General features: G+C 41.1%; 1 protein-coding gene and 1 long non-coding RNA gene across 3 annotated transcripts; both read right to left on the minus strand.

Annotated features, from left to right (window-relative positions):
* Nucleotides 1–539: 539 nt before the first annotated feature.
* Nucleotides 540–15,168, minus strand: LOC307032189. 2 transcript variants are annotated; one of them, XR_013806177.1, is made up of 6 exons: nt 14,610–15,168; nt 13,341–13,560; nt 7,028–7,183; nt 6,822–6,902; nt 6,316–6,458; nt 540–4,391 (listed from the first exon to the last, which is right to left on the minus strand). It is a non-coding gene; the product is annotated as an uncharacterized lncRNA (long non-coding RNA). The 2 variants fall into 2 exon arrangements; XR_013806178.1 differs by lacking the exon at nt 14,610–15,168 and having other exon boundaries at nt 13,341–13,816.
* Nucleotides 15,169–15,734: 566 nt separating this feature from the next.
* Nucleotides 15,735–18,982, minus strand: LOC307032188 (uncharacterized protein). Its single transcript, XM_079670017.1, has 6 exons — nt 18,774–18,982; nt 18,444–18,535; nt 17,608–17,710; nt 17,248–17,388; nt 16,964–17,139; nt 15,735–16,670 (listed from the first exon to the last, which is right to left on the minus strand). Exons 3-6 carry the CDS (start codon nt 17,702–17,704, stop codon nt 16,530–16,532), a joined length of 555 nt encoding a protein of 184 aa, XP_079526143.1. The 5' UTR covers nt 17,705–17,710; nt 18,444–18,535; nt 18,774–18,982; the 3' UTR covers nt 15,735–16,529.
* Between the last annotated feature and the right edge of the window lie 2,305 nt (nt 18,983–21,287).

Raw genomic sequence — 21,287 nt, forward strand, 5'->3', positions numbered from 1 at the left:
ACTTAAACTTTTTTTTTTAAACTTCAGGAAGCGGAAGTTTAACAAATTTAGCAGTGATTCCATGTCAGTCACAGCTTGTCACAAAAAATCTGACTGATAGTGTATTTAACAAACTTAAACTAGCTTTATTAAATGTCAGGTCTTTGCCAGGAAAAACATTTTTAATCAATGATTTTATCACTGAGCACAATCTCGTTTTTATGTTTTTAACGGAAACGTGGATTGAACAAAATAACAGTGCAGCTGTTCTTATCGAATCAATACCTCCCAACTTCAGTTTTATGAGTCAGGAAAGAATGTTTAAGAAAGGAGGTGGAGTTGCTATTTTTTTCAATGATTCCCTTCAATGCATGAAGACATCTTATGGGAACTTTGCTTCTTTTGAATATGTGGCCCTTCAGCTGAAATGCTCCTCTCGAGCTCTGTTCCTAAACATCTATAGACCACCCAAATACTGTGCAATTTTTTTTGATGACTACTGAACTGCTGTCTATAGTGTGTATTGACTTTGACCGTCTAGTCATTGTTGGTGATTTGAATATCCATGTTGACAACCCCCAGGACAGAGGGGCTAAAGAACTGTTTTGTGTTCTTGATAACTATGGACTGACTCAGCATGTGACGGAGCCCACGCACAATAAGGGGCACACTCTGGACTTAATTATCTCAAAGGGTCTGATTATCTAACCACAAAGCGATATTTAACTGAAAATACTAGGGAAATGTTTACTCAAAATGTTTCTTCCACTTTTGCCCCTGCTAACATCTCAGTAAATGAGCTAGTAGATCATTTTAATTCAAAAATATTTTTTTTTAAAGATGCCATTGCTCCAACTAAGGTAAAGGAAGTGTCTTGCAAGAAAATATCTCCATGGAGAAAGGCCATGACCGTGAAAACAGAAAAAAGAGAGTGTCGAAAAGCTGAACGCAGGTGGCGAAAAACAAATCTCCAGGTTCATTTTGAAATCTATAAAGAGAGACTTGGCTTTTATAATTTGGAATTGAAAAATGCACAACAGTCTTTCTTCTCTGACATCATTTGCAAAAACAAAAACAACACACGTGAGTTATTTGCTACCGTTGACAGACTAACAAACAGTGTCAGTATATAGCCTCTGCATTTCTATCCGCCAGGGCCTGCAATGAATTTCCCTCCTTCTTCACTGACAAAATTCAGAAAATCCGACAAGCAGTCAGTGCTTCTGCATTAGGTACAGCAAATGTTTTGTCCCTGTGTGCACTTAAAATCAATTCAAACACCATGACACAATTCCATCAGATTAATGATAAAGACCTATAGGACATTATACAACTTCTGAAATCCTCCTCCTTCTGCCTCGATATTATTCCAACAGGATTTAAAAAAAAAAAAAATTCTTTGCATGTCCTCAGATCTACTTCACATAGGCCCTGAAAACTGCAGTCAGGTTCAGGTTCAGGTTCAGGTTATTTATTTGTACCTGTAGGTAGATTCTGTTTGCAGAAAAAAAGACACAAGGCTTCCATCCTGACACTAAAAACAAACACAAACAACAGACACATTTCTAATAAAGGACAAGTAAAAGTACAAGCATACCCTGCTCAACCAAATTTCAAAATATTTGAAATTATTTTTAAAAAGGAAAACACTAGTTCAAACATTCACATTCAAAATTCACAATTAAATAAATAAATAAAAATAGGCATCTGTGTGACGCTCCTATGATGTGTTAATTTGTGCAATAGCTGCTGGGATAAAACTGTTTTTATACCGCTTCATTCTACTCCTTGGGACGAGTCATTAAACCGCTCTTAAAAAAGAATAATCTAGTAGCTTCAATAATGAACAACTACAGGGCCATATCAAACCTCGCATTTCTAGGTAAAATCATTGAAAAAGTAGTCTTTCAACAGTTGAGTAATTTCTTGCATTTAAATAACTGTTTCGATGTGTTCCAGTCAGGCTTTCGACCAAACCACAGCACTGAGACTGCTCTTGTAAAGGTCTTCAATGACATCCACTTAAACACAGACAGTGGCAGAACTTCAGTGTTAGTATTATTAGATCTTAGTGCTGCGTTTGACACTGTTGACCACAACATATTACTAGACCGACTAGAAAACTGGGTGGGACTTTCGGCAACAGTTCTAAATTGGTTTGAATCCTACTTAAAGGACGTAGGTTCTATAGGTAAATACACATCTGAGTTGACAAATGACATGTGGGGTACCTCAAGGCTCCATCTTGGAGCCTCTTTTCTTTAACATCTACATGCTACCACTGGCTCAGATAATGAAAAACAACAAAATAAGTTACCATAGCTATGCAGATGACACCCAAATTCTAGCAATAACTTTCTCCAATTAAACAAAGATACAACTGAGGTAATGGTTTTTGGAGCCAAGGCAGAACGTATAAAAGTTAGTGCTGAGCTTCAGTCTGCAATGTTCAAAACAACAGATAAAGCCAGAAATCTAGGTGTAGTCATGGACTCTGACCTGCGCGGGTGCCATGTATCACTACTGTAGTTTTACTCTACACCAGAACAGTGTAAAATTGCAACACTATTAGTGTACATGTTTAACTCTTCAAGGTGTTAGATGGGAGAAGATGTATCACTGCTGTAGTGTTACTCCACACCAGGACAGTGTAAAATTGAAGCTGCAGCCAACACTGTTAGTGTTGTTATCTGTGTTGTTGTTCAGTGTTGGTGTTCACGTCTTACACTCTTAGTGTTAGTATAGTAACACTATGATAGTGTTATATTGTCAACACTTAATTTAACACTTTGCTGGTGGTTTCCATATAAACTCTTTCATAGTGTTAAAATTAATTACATGGGTGTTGAATTTTAGATTTCAAATTTGCTGTGCATGATCATAATGTCTGAGTGGGGTTCATGTGATCGTTCTGTGACAGTTTGAAAGACAGTTAAAGACAAGGATCATTTGTTAGCATGAAAGACTCTGACACTGAGGACACGAATATCTATATCTGTGTAAAAATAAGAGATGTAAAACGGAGTCATGTACAAAATGTGATTCTTGTCTTCTGAGATGAAAGGAAATTCAAGATTTACAAAAACACATTATAACCTATGTATATATGGCGTATGATGGACAGTTAATCCTACACAAAGTCTAATGTTTGTCAAGATTTTTTTGAAAAATCAGTTTTAAAGAAATGTGTAGCATACATTTTTGGAAATTGGCTAGTTTCTTAACAAATATAATTAACAGATTATAAGAAAACCATGTAATAATGAAACACACAACATATTTTCACTAGCAGGAACCACGCCAAAACAATGTGATGTTTGTAAGTGTATTGAAGTAACATGTGAATGGTATGAAGGGGGTGAAGGGATGTTCTGGGAGGACGAGGTGTGGTCCGTGCAGTGGGAGACTCAGAGAGGGGGTTCCGTCTCCGGCATGATCTGCGTGGGCTGATTACGGGCCCCCAGACGACACCTGGAATTGAAATGTTAGTACACACAGTATATACATATGCACAGTTTAAATATAAATGTTGACGGGCAGATGTTGGGATGATGGGATGGAGGGATGTAGGGATGGAGGGATGTAGGGATGTTGAGGGGATGGAGGGAAGAAGGGATGAGGGATGTAGAGGGGAGGGAGGGAAGAAGGGATGGATGGATGTATCGCTCGGTATTAGTCGGAAGGGGAACTGTATAGGTAGAAGGGAGAGGGAGGGTGGGTTGACAAGCAGTGGCCAGAAGTTTTGCCGGATATAAATAGGGGTGGCCGTGGTTCGAGGAGGAGTTTTAGGCGTGGCCATGCTCCTGAACCTCATTTTTTAAATCTTAAACTTGTTGTATGAGAACTCATTGAGAAACAACTAAAAAAGTAATATTAAAAAGCACTTTTTTTGTAAGCCTGGTGTACATTTTAGCTTTTGCCTTTGTGTGTTTATATTACAGCAATCTGTTTACATAAAAAACAAGACTTCATAATCCTTTTATTAATTATTCGGCTTTCGTGCCACATTATGCCACACTGACTTTGTAGCGTTGTTGAGAGCAGCAGCAACTGAAAAAAGGAAATCCCTACTATTGAAAAACCACCAGGAGAACAGTTGTGTAAAGTATTTAAATGTATATTTTGAATTAATTAGAATTTTTCCAAGCAGTGGTGTTGTTAGAGCTGCACAGTGGATGAGCTAGCCGCACAATTCTACGGCTCTTCCATGTTCACGAAACTAGACCTTCGCCAAGGCTACCTGAAGGTTCCGCTGCACCCTGACAGCCGCAGCCTTACCGCTTTCGTGACGCATGTCGGAGTGTTTCGTGTCAGTCTCTCACCTCGTCTCCGCTGTATTGTTTGAGACAGTGCAAGACGCGGCAGGTGTTGGACAGCCAGAAGGAGACTGTCTCAAAGTCGTCTCCTGGTCTCTGAAAGAACAAATTAAGTCAGTAAATCAGCAGGTTGTATTCATAATTAGGAGACCTATCAGAGTCATTTCATCCACCAGATGACTGAAAAGCAGCTTTTAAAGCATCTTGATTCAAATAAAGAAGAAACATTCTGCAATTACCTTTAAACACATTTACTCGACACTTACCAGGGACATGTAATGCTAAAATTAAAAGCTTGATCAGATCTTTAAACAAATTAGGTTTACATGCAAGAAACACAGTGACACAGAGCTAATCAGTCATGCAGGAGGCAGTTTTTTTTAATCCTGTGGGGGAGCGTGGATGGAGGAGAGAAAGTTGAGACAGGAGTTAGACAAAAAGAAGGTGCAGTGAAACACAAAACTACTTACAGTGAGAACATCAACGTGATTTCATTTTTAGTTTGACCCTCAATCAACTACTACATTGTGTTCAAATGTCAAATAAGGTATACTCTATTAATCATTTGCCATTTTTTGCTTTTAAAGCTAGAAAGGAAGTCTCAGATTTCATGCTTTTTTTGAATACATGAAGATGAGAAAAGTATTTATTTATAACACATTACTTCAAAAATCTGAGATTAGGATCACTCGGCAAATGTAAATGTAGTGATCTTTTTTTTAAATCTTGTGCTAACAAACAGAAGCAGACATGGTGATGAAGAGGGTTTTCGTACAGTGACGTTTGTAATACCTAATTCAGCTTCCTTTAACGCAGGGCCAATTAAAAAAATGGCCTGAAGGAAGAAAAAGGTGGTTCGAGTTTTGTTTATATCTTCATCTAAATAATGAATGAACTAATGAATTAAGTGATGTTAAAATTGTGTAAAAGAAAACACTTGTTGTACTTCCTATTCATGACATGCTTACTGATATGTCTATTTTTACAACTAATAGTGTATGTAAGAAATCCTTCAACATCGATTAGCAAACTAGAATGAGATAACTTGATGATATGCTTATATGATATATCTAGAGCCCAGGGGGGGGGGTCCGTACCCTGGCTCTAGCCCGCTGGAACTGGTCCTCTTTTGGCGCGTTTCCACTGCAGCGCGGAGCTCGCTTTAAGCGTACCGAGCCGTGCGGGGCCCGTTTTTGGTTGTGCTTCCACTTGGCCTAGTTTTGGGCTACTTTTTCTCCTTTTTTCTGGCCCGACTAAATCGTGGTTCTATCGAGGCCAACAAACAGGGCTGAGTCGGGCTGAGTTTGCTATACTAGAGAGAGAATCGCTGTCAAGGGAGCTACATATTTGACCGTGATTTAATTGTAATACACGTTTCAAAATGATGCCGAAGTAACAACATACTGATACCGGTTAGTAAAAACCATGAATTAATGCTTTGACAAGTCTGCAGACAGACGGCAGGCGAAAAACCTTTTAAAATGCGTGATCTTCTTATTATAGACACATGCATTTCCAAACATTTGGTCTACCTACGCTGTAAAATGTATTGTCTCTTCGATTTACACACGGCATCTATTGCACTTCTGTCGGTCCTGGGAGAGGGATCCCTCCTCTGTTGTAAATATATGTGTGTGTGTATATGTCCGCATCTGTAGCCTGTTATTGTCTCATTATACCGCACTGTCAATGAATTAAAAGTAAATATATATAAGTCGTCATGAACACATCTGTCCATCAGAGGGCTGCTGTGCCTCCTGTCATCATTCATGGACGTCTCTTTAAAATGACCGCTCAGAGGAGAGGAGTTCTCATTTCTCTAACCGCCTGCTGCTTCACTCCTCTCTCCTCGGTTCCCCTCCTCAGTCCTCCGCTCGCATCTCCTGTGGGCGGCACCAAGTCTCGAGGAGAGGAGTCGAGGATAGGAGTCGAGGAAGGGAAATTTGAGTATTGAGAAACCTCTATAATGTCTAAAAATGTTCATAAAGATGTCTCGTAATATGGACTGTGTGTCTCTCACCGAGGAAGCCATCGCCTCCTTCAGGTCGTCGTATTTGTCCTCCATGCGCAGGTGGTCCCTCAGGAGATTCTGGCAGCGAGACCGCTCCTCCTTCAGATCCGTCTCCAGCTGCTGGGTCTCCTGTACAGCATGAGCCACTTTGTCTGAGGGAGAAAACATTAAGTTGAAGCAGATCAAAAAAAAATAAGCATGCTGTATGGTTTAAGACTACATTTCTCTATGACTGGATGGAGGATTTATGTGGGGATGTTTGCAAACCTGCAATCTGCTGACTCTGTTCCTGAATCATCTGGTCCAGGTGGGGGGGGTGCGCTAGTGGATCGCTATTATAAGTGCAGACTTTCAGACTTTCAGTTGCGCGCGCTACTAAAGAGACGTGCTACCATGGAAACCGGGTGAGGGCTATGAAATCGGAAGTCTCCCACGAAATTCGGGAGGGTTGGAAAGTATGCATGTAGCATATGTCCAGAAAACAGTTTTGTATTAATACTGCACGAGTGAATTACCTCTATCCTTAGAATTAATGATGGTGAAGCTCTCTCCTCAAAGTCATGGATCGGAGTGTAGCCGTACAAGAGCTTCACAATCTGAAAGAGACAAAACACAGACAGTTAAACACATTTTACCTACAGTTGTTTTCTTAGCGTTCAGACGGACAGAGACATCTTGTCTGGTTTCTCTAAATGCGGTGTTGTACTGTAGGACAGTGTACCTTTACATTTTACAGATGGCCTCGGCGTCCTCGTCCGTCTTCTTGTTCTGCAGCAGCAGCTAAGCGGCCTGGATCAGAGGCTCCAAAGTCTCCTTCGCCCCGCACACCATCAGATCTTTGTCTCTGAGCCACTTCTCCAGCTGGCTCACATTGTGCCTGCAAACACACACACACACGATTACAATACATTTTATTTAGCTCATGCTTAAGTGACTTATGATAAGCGCAATCAACCAAAAGCATAACATTCCTAACACCAAGTAAAACTGATATGACATTTATTTATTGGTAATAAAAACTGAATGTTACTTTTTGTAATAACAAAATATTGTGAAAAGAGAAATTATGCATATCGAGTACTTTTACTTTTGCTACATTTTGCTGATAAAACTTCTGTATTTCCACTAAAGTAACATTTTCAGTTCAGGAATCATCAGAATCAGAATCAAGTTTATTGCTAGGTGCGTTTATGTGACGATATAGTTCACGATGTGTTATGTTTATTTGTCTAGTGTCTTTGTGCCAACTATGTATGAATGTTTGCATGTTATGTTTACTGTTGAAGCAGGGTTAGTTGGTGCATGTAGTTGCTTGTTTTTGCCACAAGGCTCCGCCTGAGGGTGTGAAGGTGGGGAAGAGCGTTTCTTCCTCGGTGGTTGAGGGAACTGTGACGGAGTTTTTGGTTCTTAATAAAGTTGCCACGAGTGAGAAAAGACAAGTGATGTCCGCTTGAGTCCTTGAGTGCAACATATATTGGCGAGCTAGCCAGGATATTAGCTCTAAACGGATTAAAAGAGGGCTTTTATCCTGAGACGAACCAGGAAAAGAAAGATAACACTGTACCGTGAGGAAAATATGGATTTGGAGATTCTCCTAGATCGCGCCCAGTGGCGGTTCTACGGGGTGGCACGGGGTGGCAGCTGCCACCTCAGAAAAATGCCTTGCCACCCCAGCTGCCACCCCAGTTGGCAGCTTTGTTTTGAAAGAAAAGTTGTGGCTCATTGGACATTTATGAGAGAAAATATCTAATGTCCGTGTGCAAGTGAATGCAGCACAAGACGCGAGCCTTGTAACCCCTCCCCCCCCCTGGCGCGAGCTTGGAAATATGATTGGCGGCGATTTCATTTGAACGGGAGGACAGCGCAAAACGAGAAGCATTTCGGATCCAAGTAGACAGAAGGAATGAGGTATTTGCGGTCAGGGTCAGGGTATGGCTGGGGTCGGCTACAGCTACTGTATACCAAGAAATGGCTTAGCCCCACCATGAACAATGATGTTAAAGTAAGCAAAAATAAAGTCTGCCAACTCGCTGGGAGTAAATTGCACAGACAGCAGTTACTAAGATTGATTTCAGTAGCCACTTGTCTGGAAATACCGAAGACTAGAAACGGTTTTGAAAACTTTTGTCACGTAGTGATCGTCTTCTCAATAGAACATCTTTGATAATGTCTTCTGGCCAATCAGAACCAAGATAACGGCGTGGTGTTGTTGCAGGAAGTCCCGACGGAGAATACTTTTGCTGTAGTACATCTCTATATACATCGATACAACATTACGTGTTGATAGAAATCAACACGTAATGAAATAAGACCCCACGGTTTGATGATTGATAGGTGTGTGGGCTGTCTTTCATTTTGACACACAGAACAATGGGGGCTATTGACCCTTATCCACAATGTAAAGTAATTCACACAGCCTCTTCCCTCTCCTATCTGTGAGGAGCAGTAGGTTCAGCTTTCAGAACAAAGTAACAAAAAACTAAAATGGCATTCATTTTTTTAAATATGTCGTGTAGTAATAGATTTATTTATTTTTCTTCTCAAGAGAGTACCAGAATGTGTATTTTATGTTAGTATTTCAAAAAATCTCCTGGGGGAGAATCCCCGCAGACCCCCCTGCAGGGGTTGGGTTTTCAGCATGTCAACTCTTTCACCTGTGGAGAAATTGCTGGATTGGCTCCAGGTCGTCCTTTTTATTTACTACAAGACAAATGTGCCTTTTTATTTCATACGGTTCAATTTGGATTGAGACAGGGAAATAATCTAAACCTCACGCGCTGCGTTTCACTGTCAAGGGGAGCGTGTATGTAATTACATTGCAAATACTGACTTGAGCCCCACCACTGTATGGGTTAGCCCTACCATAGATTACCCAACACAAATACTCTGGAGCTACAGTTTGCGTTCTACAATGACAGAGAAGAGCCTGTCAAGTTTGGCTGTACTCAGCATTGAATCAAAACGCAACATAGCTTTAAATCTTAATACGTTTTTTAGGCGTTTTGCTGAACAAGATGGTAATCGCCACATTCAGCTGTTATAGGCATGCCAACTTGATGCTCTGCTCACGGATGACTCAATGAACATACAAAACTGTTAAGATGATGACCTTAAGTGTAACCACTTTGATTTAACTAGGCCAGTAGGTAAAGACTTTCCACTGGATCATAACTGCAGCGATGTATATGTTTTAGCTGAATACACGTTTTTTAACCCTAACTGATGCAGTTAGTCATTTCTTTAATGTTTGTTCTTTCTGATGTAAAGTCAAGGTTGTAACTGTTTGCAATGAAGTCGTGGGGCGCTGAACTGTTCTTTTGATTATTTTTGATTTATGATAATAATTACTTGCCTTTCAAATTTGAAGGAGGGTGAGCAAGCATCTTGAGGAACATTCATTATTAACTCCTCCAAAAAATATAGTTTATTTAATAATAACACTGAATATGTGAATCATAACAGTGATTGACAGCTGATAGGAATAATATGATTGTTAATATTTTCATATTCATACAGACACACATCGATGAAACAGTTAATTAATGTACTTATTGCAGCAGTCTGCAGATTTGGTGCCCCTGCTGGTCTAAGAGTGAAACCAACTCATTCAGTTAAAATTAATTAAATGATTTCTGCCACCTTACATATTTATATTTAAGGTTTTACTGATGTGCCACAATAATGTCACCTAATCTTATTGAGTTAAAATGTAAATATTGTGGCTTTCCCAGTTAACATTGATTGATATGACTGGAATTAAATCAGCATATACTTCTGCCAGGGGATTCCACCCCTGAAATTCTCCTGCTACGCTCTTGCCACCCCATGAATATGTTTCTAGAGACCATTTCTGCCACCATTGCTCTGAGTCAGCAAAACCGGGACCGGATGGTGGAGGTCTGTAAATATCTGCATTGTATAGAAGATGATGAAGAAGATACTTTTGCTGATAAAAACAGACGAACATTATTTAAAATAACAGAAAACAAAATTGACGAAATTGAAGAAAAAGCAGATGAAGGGGAAGCATGTAAAGTAATCCAAGAGCTGCTAGTTTTCATAGAGGGCCTGACAGAAGACGGAGACAGAAAGCGCCGCCATGACACTGAGATGAGAGATAAATATATGGAGCTGCAGCAGTCCCGAAAGAGTTTGGAAGACGAAATAAAGATGCTGGGTGAAAAACTAAACATATCAGATGGTATCAGCAGCAGCACTAGCGGGCCACTATTCACAGCTAAGGTGCCAGAGGTAACCATCAGGCGAGAGTTCCGCATCTGCGGCCAAATCGGTGAAGGAGGGCAGCGTGACAAACTGTCATATACCAACCTAATACACCAGATAGAGAGCGGGCTTCGCAAGGGTCATGGTGAGTCGGAAGTAATCGAGGCTGTGATAAGGGCCATTAGCCCTGGCTTAAAGCTGCGTGACATGCTAGAAATAAAGACTGAATTGACTCTGCCTCAGCTAAAGATCATATTAAAGGGGCATTACAACGAAGATGACACTTCAGATCAGTACCAAAAATAGATCAGCATGTCCCAGGAGCCGAAAGAATCAGCACAAGAGTTTTTGTTCAGAGCTATTGAACTAAAAGATAGACTGCTGTTTACATCCAAGGACAGAGACTCGGAGGAGCACTACAGTGCATACCTGGTCAAGAAGAAGTTTCTACGGTCAGTTGGTACAGGGCTGCTCAGTGACAACATCAAATACCAGATTAAGCCATACCTTGATGACATGGAGGTGACCGATGAAACTCTGATTGAAAGAGTAAATGAAGCAGGAAACCTTGAGGCAGAAAGAATAAATAAGCTCAAACGTAATAACACCAAAACACCCAGAATGACTGAACTACAGACAACTAACAATAAGTTGGACAAGTCACCTGACCCCTCCATGCAGAAAACACTGCAGGAGGATGATAAAGGCACCCACAAGGAGAAGACAAAGACAGCCCAACCTCCACAAGAGCTTGTGATGCACACTCTGGTAAGAGAGCTTCAAACTGAGGTTGCTGAAATGAAACGTATGGTGTTAGCTTCCATGAGCAATGGCAGGCCACAGAACTACAGGCAAGCTACAGGGAACAACAGTATCCGGAGAAGAGCGTGCAGGGACTGCCAGGACAAAGGAGAGGAAGTCAACTGTAGCCACTGCTTCAAGTGTGGACAGCTGGGAGACATATCCAGAGGATGCAGAGCTCCATGCCAGGCGCAGGGAAACTTCGGAGGGTTGCTGCAGGGGGACCAGCAGCAATCCAGCAACAGCCGTCAGGGTCCCACCGCTGCAACTGTCTACAGGAGGAGGATGCAACCAGGAGACTTGTGACATGTGCAGGTTGTTCAAGTACAGTTTATTGCTCCAGGTCCTGTCAGAAGCATCATTGGCCAGAACACAAACCTCTGTGTAAATCAGTAAGTTTAGTTGCAGAACACTTAGCAGAAACCAAGAGACATAAGAACAACTTTCCAGACACATGCAAAGTTAATTACCTCTCAGCTAAAGAAGATAAAAGACTTATTAAACTTATTGGCAAACGGAAAATGGTAAAATGTACTTTTGATAACGTACCGGTGACAGCATTGTGTGATACGGGTGCTCAGGCAGCAGTAATAAATGAACAATGGCGAGCTGAACACCTTCCACACAGCACTATCAGACCTATAGTATAGGTGAACTCTTAGGGCCAGAACCACTAAATGGACTTGCAGCAAATAGAAAATAAATCACATTTATTGGATGGATACCAGTAGAGTTCCAACTGAGCGGGTTAGAGACTTCTAGTGCATGTCTGCTAGTGCCAGTTTTAGTTTCCAGTTATCAAAATGTGGCAGAACACCCTATAGTTGGCTTTAATGTAATAGAGGAAGTGATCAATGAACAATTAAAGCAACAGAAGGGCACAGCAGGAAGTGACAGCACTACAGCAGTTGTGAGCGGTGCTTTTGAAATTGACTCTTATGTTGCACACACTTTTATCCAGCTAATACACTCATCAAGCTACTTCTGAGGAGACCATAGTGAAAACAGGCAAGGATAAAGTTGTGTTACTCCCAGGTGAAGTTACCACAGTGAAATGTCGCACACGCATGCAGACTGAAGAGGACACTGTCATGTTGTTCAGCCCAATTATGAACACCAGTTTACCTGAGGGATTGCACATCCAAGAAGTACTGTTCACTATGAGAAAAGGGAACTCTGCCACTGTCCCTGTTTCAGTTATTAACACTACAGCACACAGTGTCACGCTAGGCCCCCGAGTTAGCCTCGGACACATTGAGAGTGTGAAGGCTGTGTACCCAGCAGCTACAGAACCAGCGGCACAAGGACAGACACAACCAGGTCCCGACAAAAATGCAAAGCAAAACACAGACTGCTCAGGTACAAGCTGCCCCACTACTGACTGTGATGAAACCTAGGATCCCCCAGTGACTTTAGATCACTTGACTAGTGACAAGCAAACCTTAGCAAGAGAAGTGTTAAGGGAGGAGTGTAAAGCATTTGCTAGGGATGAAAATGATGTAGGCTCCATACCCTCTCTGCGTATGAATATCACCCTAAATGACCAGACACCTGTCCAGAAGACTTATATCAGTGTTCCAAAGCCATTACATCAGGAGGTAAAGGAATATTTACAGGACTTGATTAATAAGGGCTGGATCACTAAATCAAGGTCACCCTATTCGTCACCTATAGTGTGTGTAAGAAAAAAATCAGGGGAACTGAGACTGTGTGTAGACTACCGTGAGCTAAATAGGAAGTCAATGCCAGATAGATATCCTATTCCTCGCATACAAGATATGTTGGACAGTCTTACTGGGAGTTCATGGTTTTCTGTACTTGACCAAGGCAAGGCGTACCACCAAGGCTTTGTAGATGAAGAAAGTCAGCCTCTCACTGCCTTCATCACACCATGGGGCCTGTATCAGTGGGCGAGGATCCCCTTTGGCCTGAGTTCAGCTCCAGCTGAATTTCAAAGAAGTATGGAGGAGTGTTTGTGGGGTTTGCGTGATGATATTTGCCTGCCTTACCTTGATGACAATTTAGTCCACAGCAAGTCCTTCATTGACCACGTTGAGCATGTAAGAACAGTCCTTTGCCGATACCACCAACATGGAGTGAAGCTCACACCAAAAAAATGTGAACTGTTTAAATCCAAAGTTAGGTTCTTGGGCAGGATAGTGTCAAAAGAGGGGCATAGCATGGACCCGGCAGAGGTGGCTCCAGTGCAGGCCCTGAAGGAAAGACGCCCTAACACAGTGGGAGAAGTGAGACAGATTTTAGGCTTCCTGTCCTACTACAGGACATACATACAAAACTTTTCTGTCATAGCAAAGCCCCTGTATGAACTGTTGGCAGCCCAATCCCCTGTTCCTGCTTCACCACAAAACCACAATGTGGCTAAAAAGGGAAAGGTAAAGAAAACAAAACACGGGCAGTTGACCTCATCATCACCGGTCACATGGACTGAAAAGCATCATCAGGTTCTGAGCCACCTAGCGGACAAACTCTCTAACCCTCCTATCCTCGGCTTCCCAGACCTGAATGAACCATTTGTTTTGCACACTGATGCTTCACAGGCAGGACTTGGTGCAGTGCTGTACCAACGCAGTCATGGCAAGCTGAAGGTGATCGATTATGGATCCAGAACGCTCCCCCCTCCAGAGAGAAACTACAACCTGCACTCTGGTAAGCTGGAGTTTCTCGCACTGAAGTGGGCCATCTGCGAGCGTTTCAGAGACTATCTTTTTCATGCTCCCTCTTTTGTGGTATATACTGATAATAATCCACTGACATATATACTGACAACAGCAGAGTTAAATGCCGTGGGACAAAGATGGGTAGCAGAGTTGGCAGATTTTAATTTCAAAATCAAGTACAGACCAGGCAAAGCAAATGCAAACGCAGACGGCTTATCCAGAATGCCACTTGATTTTGAAAGTTATGTGAACCAATGCACACAGGTTGTTTGCCAGGAAGAAGTAAGTGCAACAGGGCAGGGCATTTTGGTGCATCAGGAAGAGAACAGCCCATTCCTACACTCAGTCTCTTGTAATGCTCTACAGACACAGATAGAAATAGAGAATATGCTCAGTGCCATACAGCCATTCTCCAGGGAAGAAATAAAGACAGCACAGCAACAAGATCAGGTGATGGGCAAAATGTATGGACACAAAGAGAAAAACAAGCGACCCACTGTACAACAACTGAAACACGAGGGCCCAAAATTTAAAGCTCTAGTCAGAGAGTGGAGTAGGCTTGAGATCAGAGAAGATGGAACTATGCACTGCAAAACTCACACCAAAAGTCAGCTTTTGCTCCCAGATGTATACCGTCCACTTGTTCTGAAGGAGCTCCACAACGAAATGGGACACTTGGGAACAGAAAGGACAGTAAACTTGATAAGAGAACGTTTCTTTTGGCCCAAAATGCAAAGAGACATAGAACATTTTGTGACAAACGTGTGTGAGTGTCTAAAGAAGAGAAAACCTAACAGACATGCACTCGCACCTATGATGAGTATCAAAACCACTCACCCATTCCAGCTGGTCTCTGTTGATTTTCTACATTTGGAAGAATGTAGGGGGGGTTATGAATATGTACTTGTCATAATGGACCATTACACTCGGTTCGCACAAGCATATGCAACTACCAACAAATCAGCCAAGACTGTTGCAGACAAACTGTTTAATGATTTGTGTCTCAAGTTTGGTTTCCCAGAAAGACTGCATCATGATTTGGGGAGGGAATTTGAGAACAAGCTGCTTCACCACCTGAAAACAATGTCAGGCATTCGGGGGTCTCACACTACTCCTTATCATCCACAAGGAAATGGACAGACAGAGATTTAACAGGACGTTGCTGTCAATGCTGAGAACACTTACTGAAGAACAGAAACATGACTGGAAAAATCACCTCACTAAAGTCGTACATGCCTACAACTGCACAGCTAATGAAGCCACCGGCTATTCTCCATTCTTTCTCCTGTTTGGTAGGCCACCCCGACTGCCTGTTGACCTGCTGTTTGGAATTGAAAATCAGGACTGCACAGGCTCCTACACAGCAAATTCAGAAGTGTTAATTCAACTCCTAGGGAGTTAAATTCAACACTTTAAAAGTGTCTATATTGGTCCACACTAGATCGAGTTAAAATAACACTTTTTGATGTGTTAAACATGACAGAGTTGAAACAACACTCTCAGTAGTTGAAATGTAACACTCACCAGTGTTGAATTTTCCTAACACTAGTGTGTAGTGTCAAAAATTAACACTATCATTGTGTTGTTTTAACACTGAATAAGATTCAGATTATATTAACACTATTGATAGTGTTAAATCTATATTAACACTATGGATAGTGTTAAATCTACATCTACTACTACTACTCATAATAATAATATAATTTACAAAGAAAACCACACAAGTTGCAGTTTGAATCTGTATTTATTTCAAACAAGCTCACCACAAAAAAAACAGCACTGGCTTTGCAATAACCAACAATGACCAACACAGGTCACACGATATGACAATGTGGCACAATATAATATTTTTCACACATCTTATTAGAAAACTGTTTGTCATAGGGTCTGTAATAAATCAACTCCTTAACTGGAAAAACAGAAAATGAATCTGCGCTCTCACTGATACAGTATGCATTGAAATGATCATCAAAATAAAGAGTGTCCACTCTGCATGTCAAAATAAATGCTTGCTCATTATGTACAAGAATGTTTGTGATCTTTCTGAAAACAGGATCTTCCATATTTGTTCCAGTGCAAACAAACATACCAATCTGATATTCTGTTCCATAGTTCTTCACCCAATTAGTGGTTGACACTTCACAGTATGCATTTACATTAAATACAGAACTTAAAACATCTCCTCCTTCCAAGCTATCAATAGTTTCTTTTTTCACTGGACCAAACTCAAATCTCTGAAAATCAAAATTCTCCCAGTGGTAAGCTAGCTGTCTCTGGTGTTGTTTCATCAATGCTTTTGTGATATTTTTGAAAGTTTTACTGTTGTAGCTTCACTGAGTTTTAGTCTCTCTCAAACACTTAGTTTTTGTATCATGTTTTAGCCATTTAGTATTTATCTCTTTCATAGGAGAAAATAAATAATAAGTTGCTTTACTAATATGCATTACGCAATGTCCTAAAATAAGTGTTCTGTTAAAAAAAAATTGCATTGAGTGAAGTATAAAAATGAACAATGAAGTCTTACCCATGAATTTCAACCATGTCAGCCACAAGAAGGTTCACCAACTGTCTCCTTGTGCTATCCATCAATGTCTTCATTTTATCATATTCATCCAAAATAATCTGTCCACCCGGTTTAGCCTTTAGAGCATCTCTCACCATCTAAAAGATAAAGCAAATTAGCAATCACCATCATTAGAGCTGCAACAATTAATCTAACAATTATCAATTATTAAATTAATCATCAACTATTTTGATAATCGAATAATCAGTTTGAGTAGTGTTTTAAGAAAAAAAATGTCACTAATCTATGAATTGTTTAAATATGGACAGATTAATCGAAGATGAAAATAATCGTTAGTTGCAGCTCTAATAATCATTACATCCAACAACAAAACAGTTTAACACAGTTCAACTGCACAATATATTTGTGTGTGATATTTGATAACTAAAACCTCTTTTGCCGATTCCCGTTCAGCATGGGTTCTCCTCCCTCCATTTGTCTGAACAATCACTGTTGCATCTGATGAATCAGAGGATACTGCCAGGAAGTCTTCTGACACTGACAGAGAGGAGTTGTCTGATATCGGTGACTCCAACGAAGTGTATGAAAGATCATCATGAAGCACAACTGTAAACAGTTTTAAAAATGTAAACACAAAAGGAAAAAATAATTAGTTCTCCACAAAACTCTTTAATATTGACGATCCACTCCTGGCCTCACAAGTCTGAGTCTCACCTGTTGACTTGTCAGTTGCCACCCTAACAGTAAGGTTCCCTGCTTGCAAAAGCTCCTCAAACACATCTGCATCGATTTCTGTCCCTGTTTCATCTGTCAAGTGCAGCTCACTCTCAAGTGGAAGATCTAGCTTTTGAATGACTGATAAAAAAAATTAAATTCAGAGCCATGGAAAAATTATAATAAACAGAAATTTGCTATACTTGTTTTTCCTAACATTTTAGGTCAAGGGCACACAGGGCATTACCATTAGCTATCATAAACACAACTCCATAATATGAGACATTTACACATCACATCATTTCAGTAGATATTATAACAATTAGTCAATTTCTCTGCTCTATTAAAAATGATGCCAACCTTTCTGAAGAAATGTGTTGAAGTCATCATAGCCATCTTCAGTCTCAGCCACTTTGACATACTTCTGCGTTTCTCCAAATCTCACCTTCACCAACATGATGTACTACAGAAAAAAGAAGAAGAAAAGACACACGCACTACGTCATCATTTTCAGTATGTTCACCATGGATGTGGAGAGACATGAAGATTTTACCTTGCCTTGAATTCGACCGAGTATCTGTTTTGATTTTTTTAAGCATTACTCACGAGTTATGGTCTGGTGTGTCTGTTTCTCCAGGAAGCCTAACCTACAGCAGCAACATGCTAACTTAACTTGCCCGACTCACAAAGCTAGTCTGACTTTTAGCATTAGCAGCAGTCTTTGGGCAGGCAGGAGCTCAACCCCCAGGCCCAGCCCCGGCTCTCTAAGTTACTCTATCGCCTGGCATTTTCATCGAGACGAGACCATAGCTAATTAATTACCGTACGCGCACGGAACGACAGATTTTTCCCGACAGAAATCAGTTAGCCTCGTGCGCGTGCTAACGCTACGTCATTTTAGCTAACTTAGCTTTTTCCTCTCACAAGAAATGTGTAGTTATATACCGTGTTATCCGAACGTGTAGCCTATACTTACGCTAAGCAAATTGTGTACATTCATCAACACTGATGTGCAAAAGGAACATTAATGCACCTTTGAAAAAATATAAAACAGCTGCCATGCTAACCTTAACATGGGACTTAGCCTACCTTGTTAGAGCTATAACGTTAGACAGGACGTTCGACACATATAACATTAAAATACTACTGCTTAAAAAAGTATTATTAAATGGGCATGACGCCTTTCATTTACTTACAGAAAGATACTCCGTGGAGTCTGGACGTGAAAAGAAAGTCGTCCTCTGCCGACCCCGCTCGAGCCTCGAGTCTGACTCCGAGTCGTCCCGCTCTTTAGACAAACACGTCACAGGTCCGTTGGAATTCTGGGAGTAACACTGTTTAAGTGTTGATTTTAAAATGAACACTTAACAGTGTTGTTTGGATTTAACTCCCTGGATTAACACCAACTCTTTTGAGGAATTAACTCTCACATAGTTGAATCAACTAAGCAAGTGTTGAATTAACACTGTATTTTTAACATTTAACACCAACACTGGAAATTTAACACTTTTGAATTTGCTGTGTACCAGGACTATGTGGAGAAGTGGCGAAAGAGGATGACTGAGGCTTATGACATCGCCTCCAGAAATGCTTCCAAGTCAGCTGATAGGGGGAACAAACAGTATGACAAGAAAGTGTATGGCCCCACACTGCAGGTTGGCAGTCGTGTCCTGGTGAGAAATGTGGGTGAGAGAGGAGGACCACGTAAAATCCGCTCCTACTGGGAAGACAACATTTATGTTGTCAAAAGTCAGAAAGGTGACATCAGTCCAGTGTTTGAGGTAGTGCCTGAAAGTGGTGGAGGCAGGACAAGGATCCTCCACAGGAATCTACTTTTACCATGTGACTTCCTCCCAGCCACAGATGACAGATATCAGGCTACCATCCCAACTCGAACAAAGAAAAGAAACAATTACACAAACAGACACACATCTGTGACCAAGTACACACAACAAACAAATGTTGATGAGGAATCCGACGATGACTTTAATGATGTAACATTCACCTGGCCTTCAGCGGAACACCAAAGGATGCCTGCGCTTAACCCCTCTGCTCAGAAGTTCCATCCTCAAGAGGGAAAGATGATCTCGGGAAGGAGGGAGCCACTGCAAAGCAGGGAGGAGGAACAAGAGGAGCAGGTTCACACAGTGACATCTGACGAAGGTGAGGAGGATGTTGTGACAACAGCTACAGAGAGCTCAGAGGAGGAAACAGTGGAAGACTCGGAGCAGAGGACAATGTATCCAAGACGACAAAGAAAGCAACCACAGACTCTGATTTATGACAAACTTGGCCAGCCTAGTTTCGCAGAGAGAACCATTTCCACCAAAGAGATAGCTTTAAATGGCTTGGAAATAATGGACTTGGAAATAAATAAGAAAAAAAAAAGAAAAAGTAAATGACACTCCTTGTCTCTCTGCAAGTATACCTAAAGGGCCTTGTGTTAATGTGATTGTTGGCTGAAATTTGTGTTGTGTGGATTGGGTTCCAGAATTGATTTAGAAAGGAAAATGATGACCTTTTCAACAGTATGGACTCATGGTTTTGTAATATGCATTAAAGATGCAAATGTTTGGGTTTAAAAAAAAAGAAAAACTGATCAAATCAGTAGTATTCACAACTGCAGTGAACAGCAGCTTGTGTATCTCATTAAGAAGTGTTCTATTCAAAATGGCCCATTCTCTTGTCTTACTACCCATGTAGTTGTTTAAGATTAGTAGGTGTAAAGGAAAATGTTGAGACGACATTTTGTAGGTGGGGGAGAGTGTGACGATATAGTTCACGATGTGTTATGTTTATTTGTCTAGTGTCTTTGTGCCAACTATGTATGAATGTTTGCATGTTATGTTTACTGTTGAAGCAGGGTTAGTTGGTGCATGTAGTTGCCTGTTTTTGCCACAAGGCTCCGCCTGAGGGTGTGAAGGTGAGGAAGAGCGTTTCTTCCTCTGTGGTAGGCTCTGTGCACAAGATGGCGTCTATCAACTTCCGGTGGCTGGGTGTGCGCACCAGTACTTCCGGTCTGCGGTGTTGTGGAGTTTGAGCGGGTGATTAGCGATACATACAATAGATAGAGAGAGAGAGATAGATCGATAAATAGATAGATAGAGAGAGAGATAGAGAGAGAGAGAGAGAGAGAAAGATACATAGCAAGATACATAGCATACAGATAGCGATATATAGTTAGCATAGATAGATAGAGAGAGATAGACAGAGACAGAGAGAGAGATAGATAGAGATAGAGAGAGATAGATAGAGATAGAGAGAGATAGAGAGATAGATAGATAGCAAGATACATAGCATACAGATAGCGATAGAGTTAGCATAGATGATGAGCGGTAAAGAAAAGCGATTGGCCTTCCAGCGGGTAAGAAAGTCGGCACTACATTGCTGTGTGCCCCTTTGTACACATTCTTCCCGTTATAATCGGGAGATAAGTTTACATGCCAGGGCTCGACATTAAGGGCTGCCCGATGGCCCGGGGCCATCTAGTATTTAGCTCTGGCAATGAAGCCTCACCTGCTGGTTGCCCGTCGGGCAATCTATTATGCCAGCAGCTCGCGGATCCAGTAATGAGTGACCCGACAGTAAAACTAAACATATCTATAACTAGTTTAGGTAGTTTGAGAGGTAATTAAAATAGCTACGTGTGATATTCTAACCTGAAGTGTGTGTTTTGTCCGCTCACCGCTGCATGTGATCATGCAGTGCTGCGTGTCGACTCGTCAGCAGCAGCTGATCTCTCTCTCCCGTCAGATTAGACTTCACTCGCGTTTATGTCCATATTTATCAGATCTAGCTAGTTCTAGCTAATGAAAGGACTACCTGCTTATTAAAAGACACCTAAACAATAAGTGTCGCTATGGTTGAGGCCACAAAGTATAGCGCAGCATTATGCATTTTTTTACATGCCCATCGGAACCCCGAGGCATTACCAACAGATCAACGCACAATCAACACAGGATATCTCTTTCTCCACATTAAGTGTTGGACATTAGAATTGACTATTCTTGTCTGTCACATACTCTTCTTGTCTGTCACAT

Source organism: Notothenia rossii (assembly GCF_949606895.1).
Source record: "Notothenia rossii genome assembly, chromosome: 3".
NCBI lineage: Eukaryota > Metazoa > Chordata > Actinopteri > Perciformes > Nototheniidae > Notothenia > Notothenia rossii.

Bases quoted from the DNA above. Each gene is read 5' to 3' on its own strand.
- LOC307032188 (XM_079670017.1), bottom strand. From the start codon at position 17,704: ATGTTGGTGAAGGTGAGATTTGGAGAAACGCAGAAGTATGTCAAAGTG. The intron at 17,140-17,247 runs GTGAGACTCAGA...AACTGTTTACAG, and splicing joins GGCAACTGACAAGTCAACAG to TTGTGCTTCATGATGATCTT. The intron at 16,671-16,963 runs GTTTTAGTTATC...TTTATCTTTTAG, and splicing joins AACGGGAATCGGCAAAAGAG to ATGGTGAGAGATGCTCTAAA.